Here is a 26655-nt window from a genome sequence, read left to right as displayed (position 1 = left end):
GGGAAACTACCCAAGTCAAGTATTCCTCTTCCAGTCAGGCACCATTTTGGTTTTGGAAATGGTCATATAATATGCTGTGTTGAAATAAAACGTGTGTGGTCTTCATACCTGGGTCTAGGCAAGGAGCTTCTAAAATTCCTGGGATTTTCCCCAAATGTTCCAAATGCCTTTGTTATTCCTGAGTCCCTTAAATCACACCTGACTTTATAGTAATGAAGAACTCATGGTGGGCCACTCAACGGCTTCAGGTAGAGAGCCAGCTGTCTCCAGGAAGAACAACCACACTACGGAGTAGGGTCTCCAAATCAGCCTGCCCTCCAGGGAGGAAAATGGCCTGAAGACTGAGTTCAGTCATGTGGCTGATGATTCAGTTAGCTTTACCTACATAACGAAACTGCCGTACAAACTCTGGGCACAGAAGTTTGGGGCGCCTTCTCATGGGGTCATGATGTACCCTGAGTCTCAGGCAGAGCAGTCTGCTCATTCTGCTGCTCCTGATTCGTATCCTTTACAATAAAATGGTTAATTGGAAGTGTAGATCTCTTCTGCTTTCTACGGGTTGTTTAAGAGAATCAGCAGAGCTGAGTGGTCATGAGAGTCCCTGAGCACTTCCAGCCAGTCAGAGCGAACGGGCCTGTGGCCCTGGAAATGTAGCTGGCATGTGAACCGGAGTAGTCTTGTCACACTTAAACTAAGGGGATTTGGAAATGTTGCATGCTTGTCCATTACATTAACATAGCAACAGGCTCCGAGAGGTCGTGTGGGGCAGAAACCCAAGCGTGCCTAGAAACTGCTCGACATGAGAAAGTTTTACACTCAACATCTATTAGTAAGTGTAAACAACTTAGACAGCTAAGTAGCGGTTGAAGGGACTCTAGAGAGCTCAGTGTTGCAAGCTTGGCCCTGGCAGGCCTTGCCCTCCTCCCCCATTCCCTCTGCCTTGCTAAAAACCACTAGATTATATTTCGAGAGTTAGTCACCAAGGTCCATTCCCTTAGTTGGCCACTTCCTCCTGATGGTGACTACCAAGGTCCAGCTATCAAAGTACTGAAGCCCTTTGACTCACCTAATTAACATGCCCAATTAAAATTAAACCTCATCCTAATACAGAATTTCCCCTTGTATCTTTATAAACCACCATTCTTCCTGTGTGCCATGTTTATCTCCTCTCTATCCAGAGGCAGAGCTTTGCTCCCCGCCCCCAACAACATTACATAGCTAGGCCAGGACTTTCTCTAACCCAACAGGTCATAGGATGGGTCCAGATACTAGAGTCTAATGTGGGTGCTAAGGCATCCTTTGATAGATCTTGGGTAGGGAGATCTTTGATAGACATCTTGGGGCACGAAGTGAAACAAGAAGTCCCAGGCCTATGGCAGAGGTTCATCTGAGTAGACAGACAAGGAGCTCGTGAGGATGATGTTCAGTTCTGCCTAGGATGTTAGAGGGAGGAAGGAGCAGAGGTAGAGATGGTCCAGAAATACTTGCAAGAAAAGAACATTCAAGATATACAGAGGGTTTCCACAAAGATTATATAATACAGAATTACATCTACAGTCAAAACCAACAGACTCCCACAGTGGCCACCACCTTAGGGTCACTGCTTTGTAAATATTCCCAAGTTTTCATCCAAAACAAGAGGAGGAACTTGGTGTTCTTTGGGTTTCTTATTGATTTGGTTTAATTAAAACATTTTCAATGCTAGCATTTATCAATGTGGAAAGACATGTAGGCATAAATTCTTACTATTTCCTACTATAAAATTAATTTTTAGGTTATCCCATAGCAATTTCTAGGACTATATATAGTCCATATTTCTCAAGTAAACAATTAGATTTTTTAAATGATATAAGAAACATTGGTATTGCTACGATATTAGATTACCTTACTTATAGATACATAAAAAATGTCAAGCTTGGAGGTAATCCTTGGGTACGTGGGAGGCTCCAGGAAGGAGGATCACAAGTTAAAGGATAGCTACATTAAAAAGATAGTGAGTTCAAGACGAAGGCAAATTTTCACTTAAGTGTATTCCCGCCTTAGACTTTAGAAAGCCTCTCAAGCAAGGATTCTCACCCTTAGGGGTCCATGAGGAGCTTAGAAGTTTAAAGATCCTAGGTTGGAATTAAGAAGGAGCTTGACCTACCCAATCTATCCTAAACCACATCTAGACCAATTTCTCTCCCAGGGAAAGGGCAGTAAACAAACTTTCAACTCATGTGGCGTCCAATCATGCAGTAACACTTTCTTCAGAAGTTTAGCTAGAAATGAGCATGTGATGAGAACAATGTTAGCCAAAAAGGAAGCTACAAAAAGGGACAAGAACTTTCCAGACCAAAGTATAGCAACAAAGACTCGGAGAAATGAACGGCTCAAAAAAAAAAAAAGGCACAGTGATGCCTATGAAGTTCAGGAAGGTCCATCAAAAGATCCCTGTCTTCTGAAATTCAAAATGATCCTTTTCTTCTGAAACATATCAAAGAGATACATGTGACTTCTATGATGAAAATACTAGGAATAAATCAAAAAGGCAAATTTATATCCTATAAAATCAAGCGGCCTACTTACATAGTGATCAAATCTCTTTGAATTTCAGGATATGAAATATTTTAAAATACAAATTATATAACATTGTTCTTCATAGACTCACATTACTATTTCAGTGTGTGTTCAGATTCCGGTTACCTATATTTTTATTTAAGATTTTTTTTCTAGACCTAGAAACTTAGACTCTAAAAAGGGTAGAATGTAGAGCAATTTCCACAATGGAAGACATCAGAGCCAGGAAAGGGCCCATCGTCTTTTCAGTCAATTGGTATTCCTACTGGCACAGGCTCTCTTCACCAAAGGAAGAAAGGTACTATTGAATGTGATTTAGTCACAAGACATTAATCTCATTTTCTCTAAACCAGAGACATTAAAAAAATTACAGAATGAGAGAAAAAAAAAAGGCTGTATAGAGCAAAGAACTTTCCAGGTGGGTAGAAAGAGAACTAAAGACCTCCATTTAACTGTCTTAATTACTTACACAAAACAGGGCTGTCTTGTTCTCTGTACACCAAGCACGGTGCTCAGAACTTAGTGGGGGCTCAAAAAACACTTGCAGGAGACCTAAATTAGTCTCTCTGCATTGCAACTGAGAAAACTCTCAGACAATCTAAGTATCTTCTTTAGAAAATACCTTAATTTTAATTTATATGTATGGTGTTTTGGTGCATGTATAGCTGTGTAAAACTTGTGTACCTGGCGCCCAGAGTTCATATGCAGAACTACAGACCATTGTGAGTTACCATGTGGGTGCTGGGCATTGAACTCAGATCCTCGAGAAGAGCAGCCAGTGCTCTTAACCTGTGAGCCATCTCTCCAGCCTTCAATCTAAGTATCTTGACACTTGAAATTTGCAGTTTTCTAGCCCTATTGGCCTCTGCTCATTTTCTCCAAATCCCTGAGGTGGTTGTTACATTCGTCAGATGGAACTGCACCAAGCGCACCTATTTTGTAAGTGTCAGCTTTCAAACACGTGACCCTCACGTTATATCCCCCTCATCTAGTCTCATGTGTACACCATGATTAGAGTTCCTTCTCTGTCTTCTATATCAACAGATGTGGGTGTTTATTTTAAAGAGCAACATCCATAGCTGAACATTCCAGATGAGCCCTGACCAGGACAGACAACATTAAGGATATCTCTTTTTTAAAAAATGTTTATTTTGCATGTGTCCACTCATGTGGGGGAGGACTCTGGAAGAGGGCTGTGAGTTACCATGCCCACGTGGACGTCAGAAATCTGTTCTCTCCTTTCACCATAAGCCTCACATGATCTGGCTCAGGTGGGCAGGCTCGGCAGCAGGTGCCTCCACCAGTCGAGCTGTCTCAGAGGTCATTTCTCTCCTCTTTGGGGACCAAAGCTGACCTAACGCTGGCTTCCAGCTGCTTCATTTATATGCCCACATGGACTGTTGTTGGTCAAGTCTCCTCTGCTCTCCATCTTTGTGGTTAATCTTCTGAATATAAATACAAGACTAGGTACCTATCACTCTAAACCTCACTTGTCAGTCATCCCTCTAGCCTGACGTGCTCAGTTTTATCATTCTACATCTCAGTGGTTCAAGCCTGTGTTGTAAGAGCTGTAACTTTGGTATGTATACCCAGGCAAGTGCTATCAAAGGTAAGCAAATATTAATAACTGCTAGCCTTACGATGTGCTGAACCCTGTCCTAAGCCTTTAAGGTCAAACAATAAGGCAGATGTAAATATGTTCTCAGAGTTGAGATGAGAAAAATGAAGGTGCAGAGAAATGAAGCCATTTAGCCACAGTAACAGAACTTGCAAGTGGAAGAACTGGAAACCCAGGCGGGACCCCAGTCTTTGTCCTTAATAAGCTCCGCCCCTTCACTAACAGCCTTTTAGAGTGATGTGGACCTCTCTGTCAGCAATGCTTGGTTAAGACTGCCAGTCACTCACAAAACAACAGAACTATAACCTCTGATGGTCCAAGTTTCACTGTCGTGGGGATTAGGCCAGATGTTTCCCTAAACGCGGGGCACTGCACAGCAGAGACCTGATCGAGTAGCTCATTTTCCTGTATGCATCCTCAACCAACTCCGGTCCTCAGAGTTCCAGGCTATACCTACTCTTCTGTGGTGCCTGACATGCATTTACTACATAATGGGCAGACAATATTATTTCTGCTAGATGTGATAAAAGCCGAGGAGGGTTTTCTGGAAGTTAAACATAACTAAAATGAGTAAGAAAGTAGAGGCCATTTTAACTCCTCAGCTTTTAAATCACAATGGAAACTCTCTTGTATATGCAAGAGTTGGAGCAATGGTCTCAAGTCTGTGACCAGCCCACCTCCACACTCTCTCTTGAGCCTTCTCTCCAATTCCTTTACATGCTTTTTGAGGGAAGGGGCTTTCTGCAAGGCATTGGAGGGCACAGCTTGTACCTCACTCCTGTTTACATATTCCAGTGATCCTGGGAGAATATGTGTGATACATATAAGGTGATTGATAAATATCTAGTAAATTTAATGAGCAAATAAACTTTCATCTTTCTAAATATTTGTTGACATGAACATTCAAGTTAAAATTTTTTGATAATTTTTTTACTACCAGCAACCTTTGTAGTCATATTCAAGTTTAGAGAAATAAAATTTTGCCATTTAGTGCACACACACACACACCCCTCTAGTGATCTCTCCTTCCAGTAAGAAGCCACAACCGAAAACAATGACAAGATGACTTGGACGACATGCAAGGCAACAACAAAGAACTTCTTATTTATGCAAGCTGATTCTATGCCTTAAAACATAGCTGCATTTTTCCTCCTTGTTTTTCTTCCTCTAATTCTCTATCGTCCTATACACTAAACAAATAAATCTTCGTCTTATCACTACCCTTACCAACAGAAAGGTAAATCTGCAGCAGCACACACATAGAAGAACTGCAAACAGAAAGGAAAACGTTCTCTTTTGGTTCCCAAGTTCATTTCCTTAGAAGACCTGCCACTTTGGTACACCAAATTACCGCCCCCCCCATTTTTTTCACATAGGATGAAAACAAATCTTCCCTAACACGTTTATACTTTTTCACCTAGGAGTAAAATACACAACTGCTCATCTTTGCATCTGGGAACCAACAGACCTTCCTTTAAGTAGATCTACACCCACTATCAGTTGCCAGATCAATTTCTCTTTCTCAACCACATTGCAGAATTTACGTCAAGGTCAATAAGTAACTAATGAGGACCAATGCAGAAATGCTGCTTACTTCCAAACTGGTAGCTACCAGATGAATAATTAACTACTCTCTACTTTCTATCAGGGATGCTTGTATTGCTAGGGTGAAGGTGTCCTTTATGTCTAAAGGACGTCATAAAACAGGCACTCACCAGAAATACGCCCCCATTTATCACACGAAATGCCATGAGGTATTAGCGAGGTCGATACTGTTTGTTTAATGTATTTTGCTTTCCTGGGGGCTTGAAATGATTTGTTTTTGCAGCTGTAACAGAGTTAAATTAGGGATTTATCTTCAGCTTAGCTAGTTGGGCATATATAACCAGCGGCTATTAATTATCTGCCTAGAGGCCTTTGGTCATCTTCCCACAGCTTACAGCATCCACCACCAACAGCCAGATTTGATCCTCAAGTAATCAAATCTGGTTTCTCAGGAACTGAGGGCCACTGGAAAAAAAGTAAAAGGTTTTGTTTCTAGCCCCAAAATACTTGCCCCGAAATGTAAATTGTAATGGTGTGAGGATTTTTTTCCTTTCAAGAAATTGAGCAAGGAATTTCATTAAAATCAAAAACAAAAAAACCTTAGTGCAAAGACGAGTTCCAGACAGCCATTATGCCTCCACATCACTGCCACAAAGCGCCACCAACCCCTCCCTGCTCTCATCTCAGACTTCGTGTTCTGCCTTATCCAGAGCAGGAGCTGACCCCGCGGCTAAAGCTCCCCTAAGCCTGGACTACAATTCTAACTCTTCACTACCTGTTTGTCAGGGTGTCGGTGAGAAAAAGGGAGCAGAAAAGTAAGGTAAGGGAGAGAGAAGGGGGAAGGTGAGGCAGAGGCAAACTGGAATACAGTTCACACAAAATGAAGCATGCATGCAGAGACACACCGGGGTGCAGTCCATTTCACACAAAATGAAGCATGCATGCAGAGACACACCGGGGTGCAGTCCACTTCACACAAAATGAAGCATGCATGCAGAGACACACCGGGGTGCAGTCCACTTCACACAAAATGAAGCATGCATGCAGAGACACACCGGGGTGCAGTCCAGCTCACACAAAATGAAGCATGCATGCAGAGACACACCAGGGTGCAAGGATGCTCTCACATCCCAGGTCCTAACAACAAACTCTTTTTCAGTGGTCCATTGTCAATCAATTAGCCAAGGCAACAGGGGTCTGTGAGATGGGGGCGCCTGGGGAAACAATGGGCCTCCCTGTGGTATTACTATTTAATCACTCTTACTAAATAAATAGAGCAGCCCTTAGGTGCTGTCATGTCAAGGGAATTTATAACAACAACAACAAAAACAACCCTTCAATTTTTCATTGGTCATTACCTTCTTTTCCCTTCAGGACAGAGAGGGTTATTACTGTAGCCTTAAGTTCCATCTTTGTGTTTCTTGCCTTTGATTCCCACTCGGACCCTGCCACTTTCTGGCACTAATTTGTCAGGCTGAACAAAGAGGGGATTTGTACCTCCTGTAAGGTCTCAATTAGGAATGGCTTCTGCTGTATTGTGTGCTATTCAGAGGAGACACAATGCCGGTAATTACAGGAATTTGCACTAAATGGCTGAAGAATTCACAGCAGCCCCCCCTTGAGCTCCCCCCCCCCCAGGCTGGAGGGAAGAAAAAGGAAAGTAACAGCTCTCAGTGCCAGAGATGCACAATCACCAACAGCAGTCCCCAGAGGTTAAACAGCAGCCAGGGAGCAAAACCATAAAAACAACGGTGGGAAAACGGTGCACACCTAGGTCCGTTCTTCTTCCTTCCCACACTCCACTTCAGTTCCACTCATGAGCTCTGCCGAGTGGGACACCCAAACCATGTCCAGATTACAAAACAGTCCCACAAGGAACACTTCTGAAGGTGAGCTTTGCATCTCTGTCACAACTATAAAGTCCCAGGCTCTTCAAATTCTTGCACTCAATTGCTAGGTCTCAAGTGCTGGGAAGTTACTGTTGTGTGCTTGTACCAAGAAAACCATGCATCTGAGCACAAATAAGCAGACACACATGTCGAATCCCTAAGGAAACAGGCATGCTGTCTGATAGTCTACTTTATAAAGCAGTTACGAATAACCAGATTTAGAACCTTTTATGGGTATGCACTCCTTCATAAATATTTTAATAAGCGGCACAATCATCTTTTAAGCATTAATATTTTAGCGTCACAGACTCCTCATTGTCAAATACAATTTTGAATTCCAGCCCATAATTTCAAAGAAGCACACCTCATCTTCTATTGCAGACGCTTTCCACAGAGGCCATATTAAAGCACCCCAAATAGCAGTACTGTGCACCTTGTCCAGCACTTGCTGCTCTGCTCAAGAGTGCTGTGATGTCATGGTCCAACATGAGACTCAGCCTACAGAGTCCAGCACTTTCTGCTCTGCTCAAGAGTGCTGTGATGTCATGGTTCAACATGAGACTCAGCCTACAGAGTCCAGCATTTTCTTCTCTGCTCAAGAGCGCTGTGATGTCATGGTTCAACATGAGACTCAGCCTACTGAGTGCCTTACTTATAGGCCAGAAATATGAGAGATGAGCAGTTTCACAGTCCTACCTGGCGCCACCACTGAAGGCTGTGAATCTCGTCATGGCTACGGTCTGGCAGTTACCAATGTGATTAATGCGTCCATATTTCTGGGGCACTGACCCCAGGCACATAAGTACCAGGCAAGCAGCAAATGATCAAATGAGCACAGGAATGGGTTTTCAGATGGTAGGAAGTAGAACTGGCAAGCTCGGGGTCCCCGGGAGGCAAGCACGAACACGGTTAAGTTTCTGCTGCAAGAGCCTCCTGAGCAGCCGTGGGACTGAGGAGGAGGAAGCAATGCAGCTATCAAACAAAACGAAACCTAACTATCCTAAGTCTAAGCAGAAGGCAAGGAGTATGCCGTCGTGGACCAGCATACAGCTTCAGAACTAACCTCAGGTGTTCATTTTCTCCATGGGGACTCGCTAAAAACATTTGAAAGGATCCAGAGATTTCTTCACTTAGAGAAAGGATTTAGTGAAATGGGACAATTGTCCTGTTTCATATCCATAAACGTCAGTATTGTGGCTCCTCTGAATGGCTAGTAATCAAATGACGTCAGAACAAAGAGCCTACTCAGGGCCCCCTTCTCTGTAACACTTGTTTGTTCAGAATATTTAAAGGGGGAAGGACTAAGCAGACATCGAAAAGTTAACAATCTACACTAGAGATACACTAAAGCCATGGAGTTCTGTAAATTTGCTTCTCAACGTGCAATGCCCCTGCTTTTCCACAGTCTCTTGTCATAAGGAGGGTGACAACATACAAGAAGCAGAGCAAGTGACTGAAATTAACAGAGCTAAGGTCATGAGCTACAGCAGTCTAACAAACTGCTCTGAGGGATTTTGAAAAAACATTCAGATTTGTTTATTAAGTTTTTTGTTTTTTTTTTCTTTTGAGACTCTGCCCCCTACAGGACATACAGAATAATTTCCAACCCGAGGCAGAAAACCACTGTCCCTTCCGGTTTAGTACTGGAAATGAAGGTCTGTAAAACTACACCTATCAAGAAGCAGCTGAGTATCACACTCCCTGATGGAAAGAGGCAACGGAACAGAACTGATCTTACTTTAGAATGAGCTACACTCTACATTACATATGTAAAGTTAGCATTCTCTCCACCCTAAACGCACCTGCATCCCGCTGGATGCCAAGCCAAAGCATGAGCTAACCCCTGAGCGGACTTCTTACTCCCATGGTCTGACTTCCCTCCCGCCCCGACTCAGCTATCGTGCAGCAAGCCAAATTTAACGAGCACCAAATTTCGACAGCCTAGGGATGTGTCCTACCGCAGGGGTCTGGGTGACGCTAGGGGTGTCCTACCACAGGGGTCTGGGTGACGCTAGGGGTGTCCTACCTCAGGGGTCTGGGTGACGCTAGGGGTGTTCTACCTCAGGGGTCTGGGTGACGCTAGGGGTGTCCTACCATAGGGGTCTGGGTGACGCTAGGGGTGTTCTACCTCAGGGGTCTGGGTGACGCTAGGGGTGTTCTACCTCAGGGGTCTGGGTGACGCTGCCAGAAAGTGCTATTCTTGCCCGTTATGCAATATTTTCCCTCTTCTACTTAGCTTCCTTCCTGCTGCCTCATCTCTCTTTGCCTTTTCCTGTTTTTAATTGCTCCAACTTTGAGATGCACTTAGTTTGTTCTCAAATATTCCTTTCCCTCAATGCAAAACATGGGCAGTGCGCTCTGCATTGGAAGCAAACTGAGAGAAGCGTGGCAAGAACGAACTAAATGTATGGCCCTGGCAGACAGCCCCAGCCGGTCTGCATTCTCTCACTACACAGTTTCTTAAAGCTATACTCTGGAGACAGCCTTGTGAACAAGGCTGAGCTATTCTCTCGTCTTCCAACAGCAAGACATTTATTGACCCTACGAGCAATCTAATGTCACACAAGTATACTATTAGTTTGGGAAGCCTATCTTCTAAGCAATTATTATTGTTGAATGCCTGAATTCTGAAATGTAATAATATATGCACCAATGAGACCCTGAAACACTAACAGTTTCTAAAATAAATAAAAAACAAGACAAATTAAATACACCAAACTACTAAAACTATTGCCCTCTTATTTTAAAACCACTTTCAAAAGTAGCTGGATGATTCATCACAAGGTCCAGTCTGTCATATGTACACACACACACACACACACACACACACACACACACACACTAGGTCAGTGTTTCTCCCAATGTGTTTTATTTTCTGAGACAGGTTTTCACTATGTATCCTAGACTGCCTTCAAACTGGCGATCCTCCTCTTTCAGCCTTCCAAGTGCTGGAAATATAGGTATGTGCTGCCACGTCTGCAGGTCCTGCTATTTCTGGCTCAGAGTTTCTCCTTTTGCCAATCCCATCTCTAAGTTCCTACTGCACAGTCATCGAGACCCTCCTTAAAGTCAACTACTTTCCAATAGAAAGGTGGTCATTGTGACTACACTGAATGTAAAGTGTGCGTTTTCATTCTGACCACCGCTTGCTCTTTTTCAGTGCAGGAGTAAGAACAGAACATAAAACCTGCTCTTGGCTGGTGGTGAGCTTCTTGTTCATTTCTAAACAGCATACTTAAGTCTAAAACGCTTGACTTTAAAACTTCTCAATCGGGTTTCCAATTAAGTCTGTCTTTGTATTAAATTATCGTAACAAATCTGGAGGTTTAGCAAAGGGGGATTTTAATTCATCTTACAGTAGATGGACAGAACAGAGCACTGGGCTTGAGGCCACTCTGTATGAATCTCACAGAACAGCTCCAGGAACTTGGATGGGCTTCCCCCTATGCCTCAGGGGTCATCTGCTGAATAATACCCTCCTTTTAAGCCATCTCCACACTGTTTTCAGTGCTGACTTTCTGTAGATTCTACTGTTTCAGCTGCCAGGTAGGAACATTGGCCTTGCCTAAAAAGCTACAATAGCTACTAGGACTTAACATTCTGTCATGAAACAATCTGTGACATACACAACCACAGTGACTTTTATTCAAGAAGGCAGAGGAAATGGGTTCATGGCTGACTCAGGAAGCCTAAATTCCAGTCTGGTCAGGCTTTGGCCAAGTCATTTTGATTCACTGACATTCCCCATGGCTTCTATTTACTTTACCATTGAGTATTAGGATGGATGGTTTGGTTTGGTTTGGGCTATTTCTGAGGCAAGGTCTCACACTGTAACACTGTAGCCCTGACAGACACTTGATATGTAGCCCCTGTTAGCTTTCAACTCAAGGCAATCCCAACTTAGCCTCCTGTGGGCTCTTAGGATATATATTTTTTTTTTTTTTTGACAGGTCCTCGTCTCATTCTGTAGCCCTAGTTGGCCTGGAACCCAGCAAATTCAAATTTTTAATGAAGTATACTCCTTAGAGGAGAGATATTTTTTATGAACATGATTTTAACAATCATCTGTGACTGTCACATGAGGTTTAAAAACGAATTCCCACTGTAGAATTCAGGGATGCTCAGGCATGAGCTTGAGGCTGCAAACGCACTCCATACCTGCACATTTGAAACTCTGAGCAGTGAGTCCTCGCTCCAAAGACAGAGTTGTCAGGATGCTCAGGAAGCTGGTGGTCACGGACTGGCGTTTGTTCTTCCGCTGCTCATGGCCACCTATCTGATCCTTGGCTTTGTTCCTCAGTGTGACTTGCAGGTTTTGCTCAGAACTCCTTGCCGCGTTGGCCGCTGTCTTCAGAGCCTCCATCCATTCCTGTGCCCTCTGCCGGGTCTCAGCTCGGAGGCGGAGGACATCTTGGGGGAAAATGACTTGAAAGCAAGAGTCACAACCATCCAGGTTGTCTATCTGCACAGCCAGACACACATCCACATTGTAGCTCAACAGGGGATCCTCGTCTAGCTTGCCAGGGTGGAAGGCCATAAGATAGGCCTTGCTCAGCACAAATGTAAATGCCTTCCAGTTATTTTGGACAGTCAATCTGTAGAGTGTCCCTGATCTGAGGATGTTTTGGTACTGTTTGGGGCTATCCAAGACAGGGGAGGACAGCAGCCCACTGGATTTCTTCTGTAAACAGTGGTTCTGTGTACAGTCAACATGATGACCAAGTCCTGGTGAGTTTGCCAGGTCATCCTGCCGGCCCACGTAACTGGGCAGAGCAGCATGCACAACTTCCCAGAGCTTCTGCCCCCAGTCCAGGGCCTCCCACGGGGACTCTGCCTTTAGCTGCAGCTGAGAATTGTCATAGAGAACAGTGTCCACCATCCTGGCCTCCAGATTGCCTAGAACGGAGACGCTCTGGAAGTGTGAGAGCTGGTACGTGGCATGCAGGCTCTGGTTCCCACTGCTGTCAAGGCTGTGCAAGTGCAGGCCGTAGGGTGAGAGCTCAGCGTAGCAGCTTTGCCAGTAACTGTCATGGTTCTTCCTGATCTCCAGATAACCCTTCTTCAGGATGTTTGGGAACGTCTGCTTGTGTTCTAGGAAGAGGAAAAGAAAAGCTAAAGTAATAACTATGAGAAGGCAGGTACATGAAACCAACCACACTGGGGGCTGACATCTTTCTGATTCTGATTAAGCGAGGCAGGAATACTAAAATTCCAGGGTGGTAGCTAACTGGCAGGATGTATCTGGGGATTCCTCTCCCCAGGTGATGAGCGAGTGTACGAGGACGCACAGAGTGTACACTGTCAACGTGACAGCGGCCCGGGTGCGAACAAACGCTGGGAAAGCTGCGACCAGAACAGGTGTGCCTTGTGCGTCTAATCACGCTGGCCAGGTTCCTCCCTTTCTAGGTGAATTCTGCAGAGTTCCAACCCACAAGAGAGAATTCCCATCACACAAGCCAATCCCTGTTCCGTCTCTTTTTTCCTGGGCTCCTGACGCCAGAAAGGGAGAGCAGTGTGAACTGTGAGCTGATAAACTGTTCCGCAGGCAAGCCCATCAGTCCTCCATCAGACCTGGGCCGTCTAGCCAGCATCATCTCTACCCTCGGGTCCACTACAACACCTCTGAGGTCTCACCTCAGGTGGCAGTTTTCTCTCTGAGTCAGACCCTTCTTATTCTTGCAAGCTCTTTTGGCTTGCAAGGTTGCATCCCTCAGCTTCAGTCAGAGAGCACATACTGAACTTCCTCCTGACTTCTCTCTCCTTCCCCCATGGCATCTGCAGACATAGGTCCCTGGGTCAGCATCAGGTAGCCCTACTACATTAATCCTCTACCACAGGCTTCTGTCAGACTATATTGTTGTAAGTTATTTAATGTCCAGACAAACAATACTTTATTTGTTTTTTTTTTAAAGTCTGTCTTCACTAATGGAGTAAGCTCTCTTTTCTCTAGCACAGTACATAGGACAATGCTTTATCAATACAATAAGGGGTCCTTAGTAAGTATAATATTTGTTAGGTGGGTACAGGTATACACTTGTAATCTTAGCACTGGGAAAACTGTGACAGGAGGATCACAGAGATCATGAGTCCGAAGCTAGCCTGCTACACACTGACCGCCATGCAAGCCTGTACTACAAAGCATGTATCTGTCTCAAATAACCGAAACTGAAAGACAAAAAGAACAGTATTTGCTAAGTTAGAAATAAAGCTTCTAGCACAGTATCTGACACACGGGAGGACTAATTCCGTCCCCAGTCTCTTTCCCCACTTCCTCTCCCTTGCTCGTTTGTCTGGTCACAGCATCCTCAGGCATGACAGCTGACACCGAACGCCATGCAGTACGTGGATAAAAGAGACTGTAGTAGAGAGACTCATGAGAATTTGTTTCTAGAGAAAGGCTTTCATTTTGTAGCCAAGGCTGGCCTCAACCTCAAGATCCTTCTGCCTCAGCTTCCTGGGTGTTTACACCACAGGTAAGGACGACCGTGCCTCGTCTTCTGAGCCCTTGGTCTGCCATGACAGAATATCCATGCACGAGAATGGTAAAGAAGTAACCTGGTAGAAACTTTAATGTCTAAGTGGCTTCTCAATCTCTCTGCTGACACATTCTACAGACAGCCACAAACTGAAGATAGGTCACCCTTGAAGGAAGGAGGGAAGGAGGGAAGGAGGGAAGGAAGGAAGGAAGGAAGGAAGGAAGGAAGGAAGGAAGGAAGGAAGGAAGGAAGGAAGGCCTAGCTAGCTCTCATTTTAAAACAGCAAACCAACAGAAGGGAGAGAAAGGCGGTGGAGAAAGGCCTGTTTCCGCTGCTTTACATCCCTGGTCCTAATGTTAATTCATTACTGTTTCTGTGTTAACTAAAAAGCCGTTAATTTCTCACAACCCACACTAATCCCTTTGTAGAAAGATAATGGATGCCTACTCTCCGGCAGGCACTCTCTCTCCTGACAATCAGGGGGAGGCAGGGTTGTCAGAGGCACGACTGACCGTCACCTCTCCCCCTCTCCCCTCCCATCTCCTTCAGGCTGAATTCTGCATAGTCAGTTCCTCTGATTCCTCCTGTGACCTGGTGGCTCAGCTGTGAGTCAAACAAGCCACCTCTCCTGCTTTTAGACAGAGATCGCCGCCTCTTCTTGCCTGAGAGTTTTTGACTGCAGCTACTGGGAATTAATTCCAAGTGTGACTATAACTGTGCTCAGCCCAGCAGCACAGCAAGCCATGGTCTCACTCCTGCCTGAGGTGTGAGCTCAGATGTGGATGACAGGTCACGTGGAAAGGGACAAGAAGTCTCACTAGGAAATCTCCAGGGTATTAAAGCTAACTTGTGCTTCAACACTGTTTTCCCACCCAGTAAGACCTTCCATCTTTGCACTGAGAAAGCTGAGGCAGGAGAGCCACCATGTGTCTGAGGCCAGCCTGAGCTACAGTGAACCGCCTAACAAGAGCCATGAGGACAGGGGAGGGGCCAGGAAGCTTCTGGGGAACCCAGTCCTTTCTCAGAGCAGGAATGCTTGTATCGTATTTTTTGGGGGGTTTGTGCTTGTATAATTAACATCGTTAATCATAGAGGTCTGGGGACTACCATGTCTCTCTCATTTCTGGCAACTATTACTTTCTAGTTATAGTATTTTCTATATACTGAAGTATATTTTTAAATATTTTTGCTACTGAAAAATCAGGAAAAAAGATGTGTGTGTGTAATTTTGCCATAGTTGGAGTTTCTCCCTAGATCTTATCATTTTAACTCATTTAATTTACACATATATTTTAAAGTGCTTAATTTCACAAGAGAATTTCAATCTTAATGAACATAAGTGGTTCAGATAGGATCACTAATAAGATTCACACCATTTCCCAAACAAAAAAAAGAAACAAAAGAAAAAATGCAGACACATGTTCTAAACAAATCACCATAATCACTAACTTTCACGATGAATGGCCACCCAGAAACTCTCCATAAGAAAACTAAGCAGCTGGCAAGCCCCCGGCCACCTCACCTCTGATTCTCTGCCCAGCACAGCTGCTTCAGGTCATCCCTCTCCTCCCTGTCGACCACACAGGAATGGCACGAGGACCTGACTCTGCTGACTAAAGGGGAAGGGAGAATGTTCCCCGCAGGGCGGGCGCCAGATTCACTTCTGCGTTCCCACCGCCAGAGCTGCTCTTTGGTCATTAGTTCCTTTTCATGGCCCCCACCTTCATCAGATTCAATCGGCTTTTTTCCTGGTTGTCTCACAGTTTTCCAATCTAAGCTCTCTGCATCTCTCTCAGCCAAAACCCTGCACACATCCCAAGGCACACTTACTCAGTCCACACTCCCCAGGCACACTTACTCAGTCCACACTCCCCAGGCACCCTTACTCAGTCCACACTCCCAAGGCACACTTACTCAGTCCACACTCCCCAGGCACACTTACTCAGTCCACACTCCCCAGGCACACTTACTCAGTCCACACTCCCCAGGCACACTTACTCAGTCCACACTTCCCAGGCACACTTACTCAGTCCACACTCCCAAGGCACACTTACTCAGTCCACACTTCCCAGGCACACTTACTCAGTCCACACTCCCAGGCACACTTACTCAGTCCACACTTCCCAGGCACACTTACTCAGTCCACACTCCCAAGCTTGCCCTGCAGTGCATGCCATCATGGAGACTTCCGAACACACATGGAAAGGGAGCACCATCCAGTGTCGCAAACCAATGGTGTGCAGAGAGAGCTCCACACGTAAAGTGCAAATGAGGACCTGAGTTTGGAGCCTAAGTACCTGTGTAAAAAGCCAGGTAGGGGTGCACATCTGTAATCCCTGCATGTGGGGGCTAAGGACTTGCAGGCTAGTCAATCCAGCCAAAACTGTGAGCTCCAGATTCAGTGAGAAGCCTGTCTCAAAAAACAAGGTAAAGAGAGACAGAAGGAGGCAGGCACGTGATGTTGTTGATCTCTGGTCTATACATACACACACACATACACACAGGAGGAGAATACATGCACAAACACACATGCATACTTATGTGTATATCCCCCACATACACACACACACACTCACACACACACAGAGGGAAGTGTATCCACAAACACACTTGCACACATATTCACACCACACACAGACCCAGGAAAGTATAGTCACAAACATGAATGCATACACTACCCAAACACACACACACACACACACACACACACACACACACACACCAAGTTTCTAGTGTTAATGTTCTGTCACTTCTATCTCTCTCCAACTCTTGGTTTTTATTTCATTTTTTCCCCTAGAATGTTTGAAAGTCAACTATTGGCATTACATCACTTCAACTATAAATACTTCAGGATGTATCTGCAAAAAATCAAAATTTCAAATTCATTACATTATTTTCACAATTGCACATGAATAATCCATGTTCTGTGGGGTATGGTCTGGCCTTGATAATTCTCTTTAGCATCTGTCACCCGCTCTCACACTCCATCCACATCCTTCCTGTGTCTCCTAGATAAGCCATGTACATTCTAGCCTCAAGGCCTCGGAAGTTGCAATACTTTCTGGAATTTCTCCCTCTAGTTCTGATGCTTTATGTACTTACCCTGTACCTTCACCTCCCCAGGAGACCACACTTACTGGGCAAAGGAAAGGAATATTCTCAGTCCTCTGTCACACCACTTCGCTGTATTTTCTGCCAAGAGCTCTGTCCTCCAAGGGCCTCTTTCTCCTCTACACCAGTGGCTGCTCTACCAACATCTGCCAGTGTGTCAACAGGTACCTTGGCTACAATCTCCTATACTTACAGCCCACAGCTGAGGCAATCAAATGGGTCTAAAAGGGAAGTCCACACTATGAAGCCCAAGGTGCTCAAAGTCTTGCAACAAGTACAGCGAATGGGTTCCGAACCTCAGAAGAGAGCTCCATCTGAGTAGCTCTGGTTAAGGCGTGGAGCGGAGGTGGACACCGAGGAAAGGATGGAGTTGGTTACTGAGCACAGGCAGAAAGGGGGAGTCACACTCCAAATGGTGGGCCCTTCTTTCCTTATTGGTTTATACTCCATCTCTCCTCAAGTTGACCCCTTTTACTCTTCGTGTGTCCCGCTTTCTCTCCATCGCTGCAGTCTCTCCTCACTTGATAAGGACTAGCAGAGCCACCTAACTGCTTTGCACCCCCTCCCCAGAGTCTAGCTCTGAAGTCCAGGCTTCTTCCTGTCACCGCCTCCTGATGTGTTGGGCACATCGGCTTCTTTAGTCCTCTGTCCAGCAACCACTATATGCATGCGCCATGGAAGCCTGAGGAGACCCAGTAAGCTGCATCCCTCTTCTTCACCAAAGCTTCAAACCAGCCAGACACCAGGCAGACAGACACGAGGATAAATGATCGGCTGCCTGGAGGATGCAGCTTACGCGTGCAGCAACCGCAACCCTGGAGGATGCAGCTTACGCTTGCAGCAGCCGCAACCCTGGGATTACGGTTACGGGGCGGTGTCACAAGGAGCCCGCGTGAGCCACAGCCCTCCCCTCCCAAGGGACTCACATGAAAGGAGACAGCACGCAAGAGCAGATCAGGAGCAGAACTGGGGCTTCCTGTTAGAGAGACTGTCACCTAGTTCCTCTCCTCAAGTTGCCAAGAGGTCACCCCTCCTTCCCAGGGTGGAGCATACAAATGAAAGCCCACGGCTAGTCTAATCGGTGGCACGCACACACACACTAAAGGCTACTAACTGGAAATGTGGCTACCCTATCCCACCCTTTACATTTGAAACATACCACATTAAGGCAATGTGTCTGGTTTGAATATCCTCCGTGACCTGAGCCCCTACTCTCTCCTACAGGTCAGTTCCCGGCCATCCACGCTGTGGGGATGTTCTCATCATCTGGGGTTTGTAAGCAGCCTTCAATTCTCAGCTGAAATACCCTTCCTCACTGAAGACTACTCTGGCATCCTACATCACCTACATTTCTCTTTTCCTTGCCATATTTAGCCCATAAAACACAGCTGCCAGCTGTCCAATTTGTTTCACATTAAGGTTTTTGATAATGTCCAAGGCAGAAGTAGGAAAAACACTTTGAACTAATTTTAAGCCTTTGTTCTCTTCAGGCACAGGAGAGAAGGGAAGCTAATAAGCTGGCATTAATCGGGCACTGACCAGTAAGCATATGAAGACAGGACACTGTGGGAGCCATTCTGAGTATGCTCCATGACGCCAGCACACTTCTGCCCGCATAATACAGCCACTATCCCCGAGACTCAGCTTAAAAAACGTGTTCTGGCCGGGCGGTGGTGGCGCACTCCTTTAATCCCAGCACTCGGGAAGCAGAGGCAGGCAGATCTCTGTGAGTTCGAGGCCAGCCTGGTCTACAAGAGCTAGTTCCAGGACAAAAACCAAAAAGCTACGGAGAAACCCTGTCTCGAAAATAAAAAAAAAAAAAAAAAAAGAAAAAAAGAAAAGAAAAGAAACTGTTCTGCCAGAAAAGATTTTTTGATGCCGACATCAGATAATACCTTTTTATAGTTATACTGGAGAACTTTCTTTATGGGCAAAGAGTGGGTATCTTATTTGTTCTCCCTCATAAACCTAGAAAAAAGGCAGGTCACCTGCCTAGGCTCTAAGACAAATATGGGCCAGATATGTTAATTCTTTGTGGTAGGCAGTAGTAGCCACAGTCAATTCAGTCCTGGTCAACTTCTCTCCTCTGACGTAAACTGACGAGGAGGTCACAAACCCAACTTTTTAACCTAATAAGCAATCTCAAACATGAGCTTTTATGTTAGTACACGCCACAGTGAACTTCCTGTTATGACTCTATAATTTAAAGAAAATAAACATAAAAGAATCTCCCTTACTTAGATTTAAAGACTGGCATTCCATCAGCACTCAGCACGTCTTTGTGCACTAAGAGAATCGTATACACACATGATTAGAAGGAGCTCACTCTCTCAACTCCAGCTAAGGCCAAATGTTTCACCAGGACAACCCAAATTTTGTTCAGATATGGTGGCAATATGTTCAGGAGAGATGACCTCTTCCCTGGCTTGAGAAAAGAATCATAATTTGTTTAAACCTCTTACAATACCCTATTGCCCTTCACTAGAAATTGCTTTGAGATTGGGCATGCCACCCAGTCTGAAACTGGGAAAGAGACTCAAAGAGTTGCTGTCTCTGCCTGAGTTTCATATAAGAAGTCTTAGGGCTGCTGTAGCCATGTGGTACCAATGAATGGACAAAAGAGGCATCGTTAACATACTGAGAAGAACAGAGCAAACAGGTAAGAAGCCGTGGGACCGCCCCTCTCTGGAATTTTTGCTAAGAGTTGTTGCACATAGTGCCTGGCATTTGCCAAGTATTCAATTACTGATGAGAAGGAAAAGATGTTAATGGCCTTACAATTACAGGCTCTGCCACACGCCACTCTTTGCCGGGTTTTGAAAACATTCTGATTTAAGATTTGCAAAGAGGTTCGAGGAAAGAATTATGTTACCAAGTGGGAACGTTGAGAGTAGAGCTCTAATCTGCAGAACTTCAATCTGAACCAAACGGTTTTATCTATGGTGGCGCAAGTAAGTCCTTAGCATCCTAGAGTCATGAGGCAGTGTGACAGAGCAGACACATGTCCTCTCGGGGTCAGGCCTAGCCACATGACTGCAACTCAGTTCTCATGTCTAAGTCTCCATTTCCCCATTTCCAGAATTAGGTCAATATCCCCCATTAGATCAAATTACTGTGAATATTAAGTAAAACAATGAATGAACACTTTTTCTTTTTTCTTTTTGGTTTTTTAGAGACAGGATCTTTTTTGAGACAGCCCTATCTGCCCCGGAACTCACTCTGTCAACAAGGCTGGCCTCAAATTCACAGAGATCCGCCTGCCTCTGACCCCCAAGTGCTGGGGTGACACCACCACCCGGCAAAATGAACACTTCTTAGCAAGAGGCTGGATACAAAATTAACTCTCATTAAATGGTAGCTCTTACTAAGAGTATTAATAACAAATTTTATTCAACTTGACACAGCTAAAGATAAGGAGAAAAACAGAAGCCATTTCCATTTTAGGAAGAAAAATGTAGCTATTCTGTCCTGGTTTCATTTAAATTATTTCCTTTATTTTTTGAGATTATATCATTTTCTTTTTCTTTCCTCCTTTCAAACCTCCCCATATGCCACTCCTTGCTCTCTTTTAAATTCATGGCTTTTTGTCATTAATGGTTACATGTATATATGTATGTATCTATATACATATACATTCCTAAATACACAAATACAACCTACTCTGTATAATATACTTGTGTGTATGTTTTCAGGACTAGTAATGTCAGAAGCTACACCATAAGCTATGCCAACATTAATGCCATGAACTGAGCAAGAACAGCAGACACACTGGAGTGGACAAGGAGAACCAAGCCTGCAGGAAGAAGCACAGACAGCTAAGGAGTGCAGAGAGGGGAGACAGTCTCTCCCCGAGGAAGGGCGCTCCATTCATTGCCTGCCCTGGCTTACCTACGCACTAACACAAGGACTTCAACCTCTTAAGGGCTAAGAAGATGGCTCAGTTGGGAAAGCGCTTGTCATGGAAGCATGAAGATCTGACTTCCATCTCCAGGTGTGGCAGCAGGTACCTGTAACCCCAGCTCTGGGAAGCTGGGACAGAAGGGTCCCTGAGGCTTGCTAGCCAGCCAGTCTGCCAGAATCAGCAAGAGCCAGGTTAAGTAAGAAGCCCTACCTCAGAAAGAAAGGTAGACAGTGATAGAGGAAGACATTTGATGGGGCTCTCTGGCCTCCACGCGGGTATACACATGCACACACACACACACACACACACACACACACACACACACACTTTAACTTTCCACATGCTCATATTTGGTCCAGTACAAAGTTTTCTACAATATGGTTCACATCTTTAAAGGGCTTTCTAGGAGATGGATAGAAAGCAAATAACTATAATACACAACAGAGTAAAATGTGCTTGGGAGAAAAAACTGAGATCCTAAAGAAGGAAAAAAGCAGGAGAAGTCTGAGGAACAGTGTAGCATTTGAGCTAGTCCTTGAGAGATGATGGAGGATTTATGGAGCATAAAGGGCAAGGAGAACCTCCTGTCATAAAGACACAGCTGGGACAGAAGCAGGATCCGGAAAGCACATGGTACATCTGAAAATGGCAGAGTCACAGCAGAGAAAGGCACAGGTAATATGGCGGGAAAGACACCAGAATGCGTCATAAAGTCCACACGACTTCACAAGTAATGGTGAGCTATGCATGGTTTCTTTCGTTCTTTTTTTTTTTTCTTCAATTTTATGCTTTTATTTTTATAATATGAACCTTTCACCTACAGGTATGTCTGTTTCACATATGTGTGTAGAGGTCAGGGAGGGCATCAGATCTCCAAGAACAGGAGCTACGGGCAGCTGTGCACCACCGTATGGGTGCTGGGAATCAAATCTGGATCCTCTGCAAGAGCTGCCAGTGCTCCTGACCTCTGAACCATCTTTCCAGTCCTGTCTATTTCGTTTCTATGAACACAGTAGCACATAATGATCTGTGTTTTAGAAAGATGACTCTGGCAGTTTGAAAACTTAATAACCACAGCTTTTCCAGTCAAAAGAAAATAAAATGCATTAAGAGGACACCCACAAAGACCATCAAACACTCCATTTTTACGGGTCCCTTCCATCAGGGTTAGGCATTAGAACACAGGCCGTCAGTGAAGCACAGTGGGACACCTATGGCCGCGGTAGCCAACACAGGATCATTAGCCAGTGGAAACTGTATGACCGTACACAATCAACTTCCTGTGACCTATTTTAGCAACTTCTTTGTACTGACTAATCTATTGGAGGGTGAATCACAAATTCAGCAAGAGACTGTGTCCTGGTGACCTCCCTTATTCCAACGCTGCATGAATATTTCCTTCTCTCCTGGCTCAGGGGCTTTTAAGAAACAGCATAATTGAAAAAGCAGTCATTTTAGTACAAGTTCCAAAAATTTGTCTTTTTTTTTTTTTTTTTAGTGAAAGATGGAAAAAAGAGAACTGAAGCAGTGTCAAAGCTCAGGATGAAGGACCCGACTGCAGCGGTCTGTCTGGCCACAAAGAAAACCCCCGCTTGAGGCCTTCTCCTCAAGTCCTCAGAACAAGAAAACACCGCCCAGGAGCGGACCGGGTCACCAGAGCGGCACCTACGGAAACAAAAGCTCAGCTGACCACTGGCCTTGCGAAGCAGATGAAAATGGGAGCACAGTCAGGGAGGAAAAGTGAGTTCCATTCTGGCAGTTTGTTGAGTTTCGGGGCTCTGTAGCGAATACAAAAGATCCCTTTAATTTTTTTATTTAAAAAGTTACCACTGCAGTTCATGTGGCAGTACTTACCAGTTACACAGAAACTCCCACTCGTTCAAAAACTCTAACCATCCTTGTTTCTGCCGAGACCTTTAATTATTGATCTGAATACAGCAATTAGTTCCCATACAAGCACGAGGCAGAATCTGCTCGAACATACCATAGAATGGAGCAGTTTTAGGCTGGGAAGGACTGCAAAGATAATTGAATCTGTCTCAGTAGGTTTGAATCAGAAGCAGAGTTGGGGTCAGACTCCTGAGTCTTGGTTTATATTCTTCCTAGACAGTCTCATCTTCATCTACTACGTGTCTTCACTTAGAGGTGTGTGTGTGTGTGTGTGTGTGTGTGTGAATACAATCTACTATTCATATATAAAAACGTATCTTGCTGGGCGGTGGTGGCACAGCCTTTAATCACAGCATTCAGGAGGCAGAGATAGGTAAATCTCTGCAAGTTCAAGGCCACCCTGGTCTACAGAGCAAGTTCCAGGACAGTCAGGGCTGTTACACACAGAAACCCTGTCTCAAGGAAGAAAAAAAAAAAAAAAAAGCCCTATATAAGAGCCACATGTTCAGTGAATTTAAACTGTGTTTGTTTGGACTTCATTCTATGACGGCAGGACTCGACCTTCTTCTCCTCTGAGGAATTCCTCCTGAGTGCACTGTTCCTCAGGGAATAACAAGACAGTGACGCAGGACAGTGGAAGGACATTAAAGACAGACACTCATCTATATTCCTTAAGAGCATGGCTTTATACAACTAAGATCAGTGCTTGGGCTGAAATAAGATTTTTTTTTCAGTTTTTTTTTGTTTTGTTTTTGTTTTTTCAAGACAGAGTTTCTCTGTGTAGTAGCTCTGGCAGTCCTGGAACTCACTCTGTAGACCAGGCTGGCCTTAAACTCACTGAGATCAGCCTACCTCTGCCTCCTGAGTGCTGGGATTAAGGTGTGTGCCACCATGCCTGGCAGAAATCAGACATTCTTATGGTGGAGTCAAAGTCCTCAGAGTGGCAAAGCTGCCTGAGTACTGTGGACAGCAGGATTAAGATGCTGGGCCTAAGGAAGCTTCGGGCTCCACCACATACTGAGAAATCCTTTATAATAACTGTTGCCACTTGGCCTTTTTAGGTCTGTTTCTTTCTATCATTCTTGACTCACCCTTACATTTATTAGCCAGTCATTTTCAGATAGTGCACACTGTAATAATGAGATTGGATTCAAGCCATACCTCATGGTTGGACCCCTGAGGCATCCTCTCTCCACTAGTCCAGCCAACATTCCTTTTGAAAGAGTCAGCCCTGGTCTGCCTATGTCTGAGGCAGTGCAGTCTCCAGAATGCATTCACAGGCATCGAAAATCAGGCAGTCAAACCATGTGACAAAACCCCAAAGGTCAGCTCATACTTTACTGCCTTCCCAGTGTCTGCTATGTTCTGGGTGGCTCTGCCACTGGGAACTCACCCAATGGGGCAGCCATGACCCCAGGAGATTGGCTGATTTCTGTGCTTCCAAATCCATGGGATCAATTCATACCAGCTCTCTGCACAGACTGAGATGAGAACTGTATACTCCACAGAATGGATGGTGAGCCTAGTCTAGAATGCCTTCCTACTCTTAGCCTAAGTATTGGAGGCTTCCTACTCTTAGCCTAAGTATTGGAGCCTAAGTATTTACCTGGAAGGCAATAAAAACATGAGACATCTTGCTTGTTCCCCAGAACTTGTCTGAAAGAAAAGATGTGAGAAGCCTGCCATGCCTTTTGCCCAAGTTTGTCTATTCATGTTGCAATGACCAAGCAGTGGCTAAGATATGTCATTCTAAGCCTGCAAAGTTCATATGCTATAATTTCCATTTCAAACTCACTACTTATATTTCATTATAAATTAGTATTCAGAATTTTAAAACTCAAGAACTAAAGAATAACAATCACAAATCAGGAGTGGTGGTACACACCTTTAAACCTAGCACTCAGAGAGATCTCTCTAAGTTCAAAGCTAGTCTGCTCAACAGAAAGAGAGAGAGAGAGAGAGAGAGAGAGAGAGAGAGAGAGAGAGAGAGAGAGAGAGAGAGAGTGAGTTCAGGATAGCCAGGGTTACACAAAGAAACCCTGTCTTGAAAAGAAATAAGCAAAATAAAAAAGAGTAATGATCACAGTTTGTCAAATGCTCAAGGGGAAAGACCAGAGCATTAGAGATGTCAAGGATGCACGATTCATGAATTTATAATCAGAACAAACTAGAAAAATAAGGTTGAAAATATGATAACCTCTTCTTCTGGGTCCTGTTGAGGTCCTACAAATGGCTAAGGTGACTTAATGACAAAATTCCATGTGAATTCTAACAATCTACTAAGGTTATTTGCTAGTTGAAGAGTTTTCCTATTACATAAACATAACAGATCAAATACAAAGTTATCAGGTCTTTCAGGCACAGGGGTCCCAGCGATGTGTTATCTCCTAAGTCTCGAAATCAGTCACCACATCCTTGCTTTACAATATCCCTTTCCTTCTGGTCCTACAGTCATAACCCCCTCCTCCCCTCCAGCTGTTCTTGAAGATCTGTGAGCTTAGAACAGTGGTTCTCAACTGGTGAGTCACAACTCCATTGGAAGTTGCATCTCAGATATTTACACCAATTTATAACAGTAGCAAAATTACAATTATGAAGTAGCAAAGAAATAAGTGTATGGTCAGGGATCAACACCACATGAGGAACTATATCAAAGAATCCCAGCATTAGGAAGGTTGAGAACCATTACCATAGCTCTAGAAGGAAAGATGAGGAATGGCAAGTTGTGGATTTGACAGGGAAGAAGAGTCTTGAAGGGTGACTTTGTGTCGAATGTGGAAATGTGGCATGTCATGGACAGAAACCTTGCATTCTCTTATCTATATTCAAACTGATATCTTGTCTCAGATTACACTTACAAATTAGGCTTACTTATTAAATTGTTAAATATATCACTTGACTTACCAAACAGGTATGGCAGGTATAGAAGCTAACTTAAAAGCAGCAATAAAGGGACTACGGAGATTCCTCAGTGGTTAAGAGCTCTTGTTGCTTTCAGTTCCCAGCACCCACATGGTGGCTCACAACTAGCTGTACACCAGCTCCTGGAGATCCAGGGGACATTGCACTCACACAGTGCTCATACATATGCAGGCAAATATGTATGCACATAAAACTTAAAGTTTTCTGAATTAGCAGTGGAGCATAAATGACAATAAAGGCTAAGAGGTAGCTTCATGGCAGAGTGTTTACCTAGCAAGCCAAAACTGAATTCCTGGAACTACTAAAAAAACAAAACAAACAACAACAAAAATTATATAAATACACGCACATATACACAGAGAACCAACCAGGGGCTGGAGGAGTGCAGAGGAAGCTGGTAGCGGAGCACTTGCCTAAATATTCAAGGCCCCAGGTTCAGTTCAAAGAACTAGAAAGCATGAACATACACACACACGCATGCACACACACACCCACACACACACACACACACACACACACACACCAATGAGTTGAGGTGAAGCCATTTAAATTTAAGAGTTGAGTAAAGAATCATCAGTAATAAAATTTGGTAGTCATAAAGTTGTTCTTTATCTTGAAGGAAAATGCTGTGGTAAACGGAAAGATGGCTTTTTATGTGACTTAGGAGAGTATTTGTGTGAGCACAGTCTGACACACAGATGCACACGTCTGTGTATAAGCTAGAGGAAAATGAAAGGCCCTACA

The 26655-nt window shown here is 44.4% G+C and overlaps 1 protein-coding gene across 4 annotated transcripts in view; it reads right to left on the bottom strand.

The window, feature by feature from the left end:
• The window catches only part of Plekhm3 (pleckstrin homology domain containing M3), a 156274-nt gene that overhangs the window by 105889 nt on the left and 23730 nt on the right, over positions 1-26655 (bottom strand). For all 4 annotated transcript variants that reach the window (XM_050154250.1, XM_050154247.1, XM_050154248.1 and 1 more), the window contains one exon: positions 11770-12702. In XM_050154250.1, coding sequence (XP_050010207.1) covers positions 11770-12702 — 933 coding nt within the window. The remainder of the gene's footprint in view (positions 1-11769; positions 12703-26655) is intronic.

Source organism: Alexandromys fortis, unplaced genomic scaffold (assembly GCF_014885135.2).
Source record: "Alexandromys fortis isolate MF-2015 unplaced genomic scaffold, M_Fortis_MF-2015_v1.1 scaffold_40, whole genome shotgun sequence".
Taxonomy (NCBI): domain Eukaryota; kingdom Metazoa; phylum Chordata; class Mammalia; order Rodentia; family Cricetidae; genus Alexandromys; species Alexandromys fortis.
This window is presented reverse-complemented; position numbering and strand designations above follow the sequence as displayed.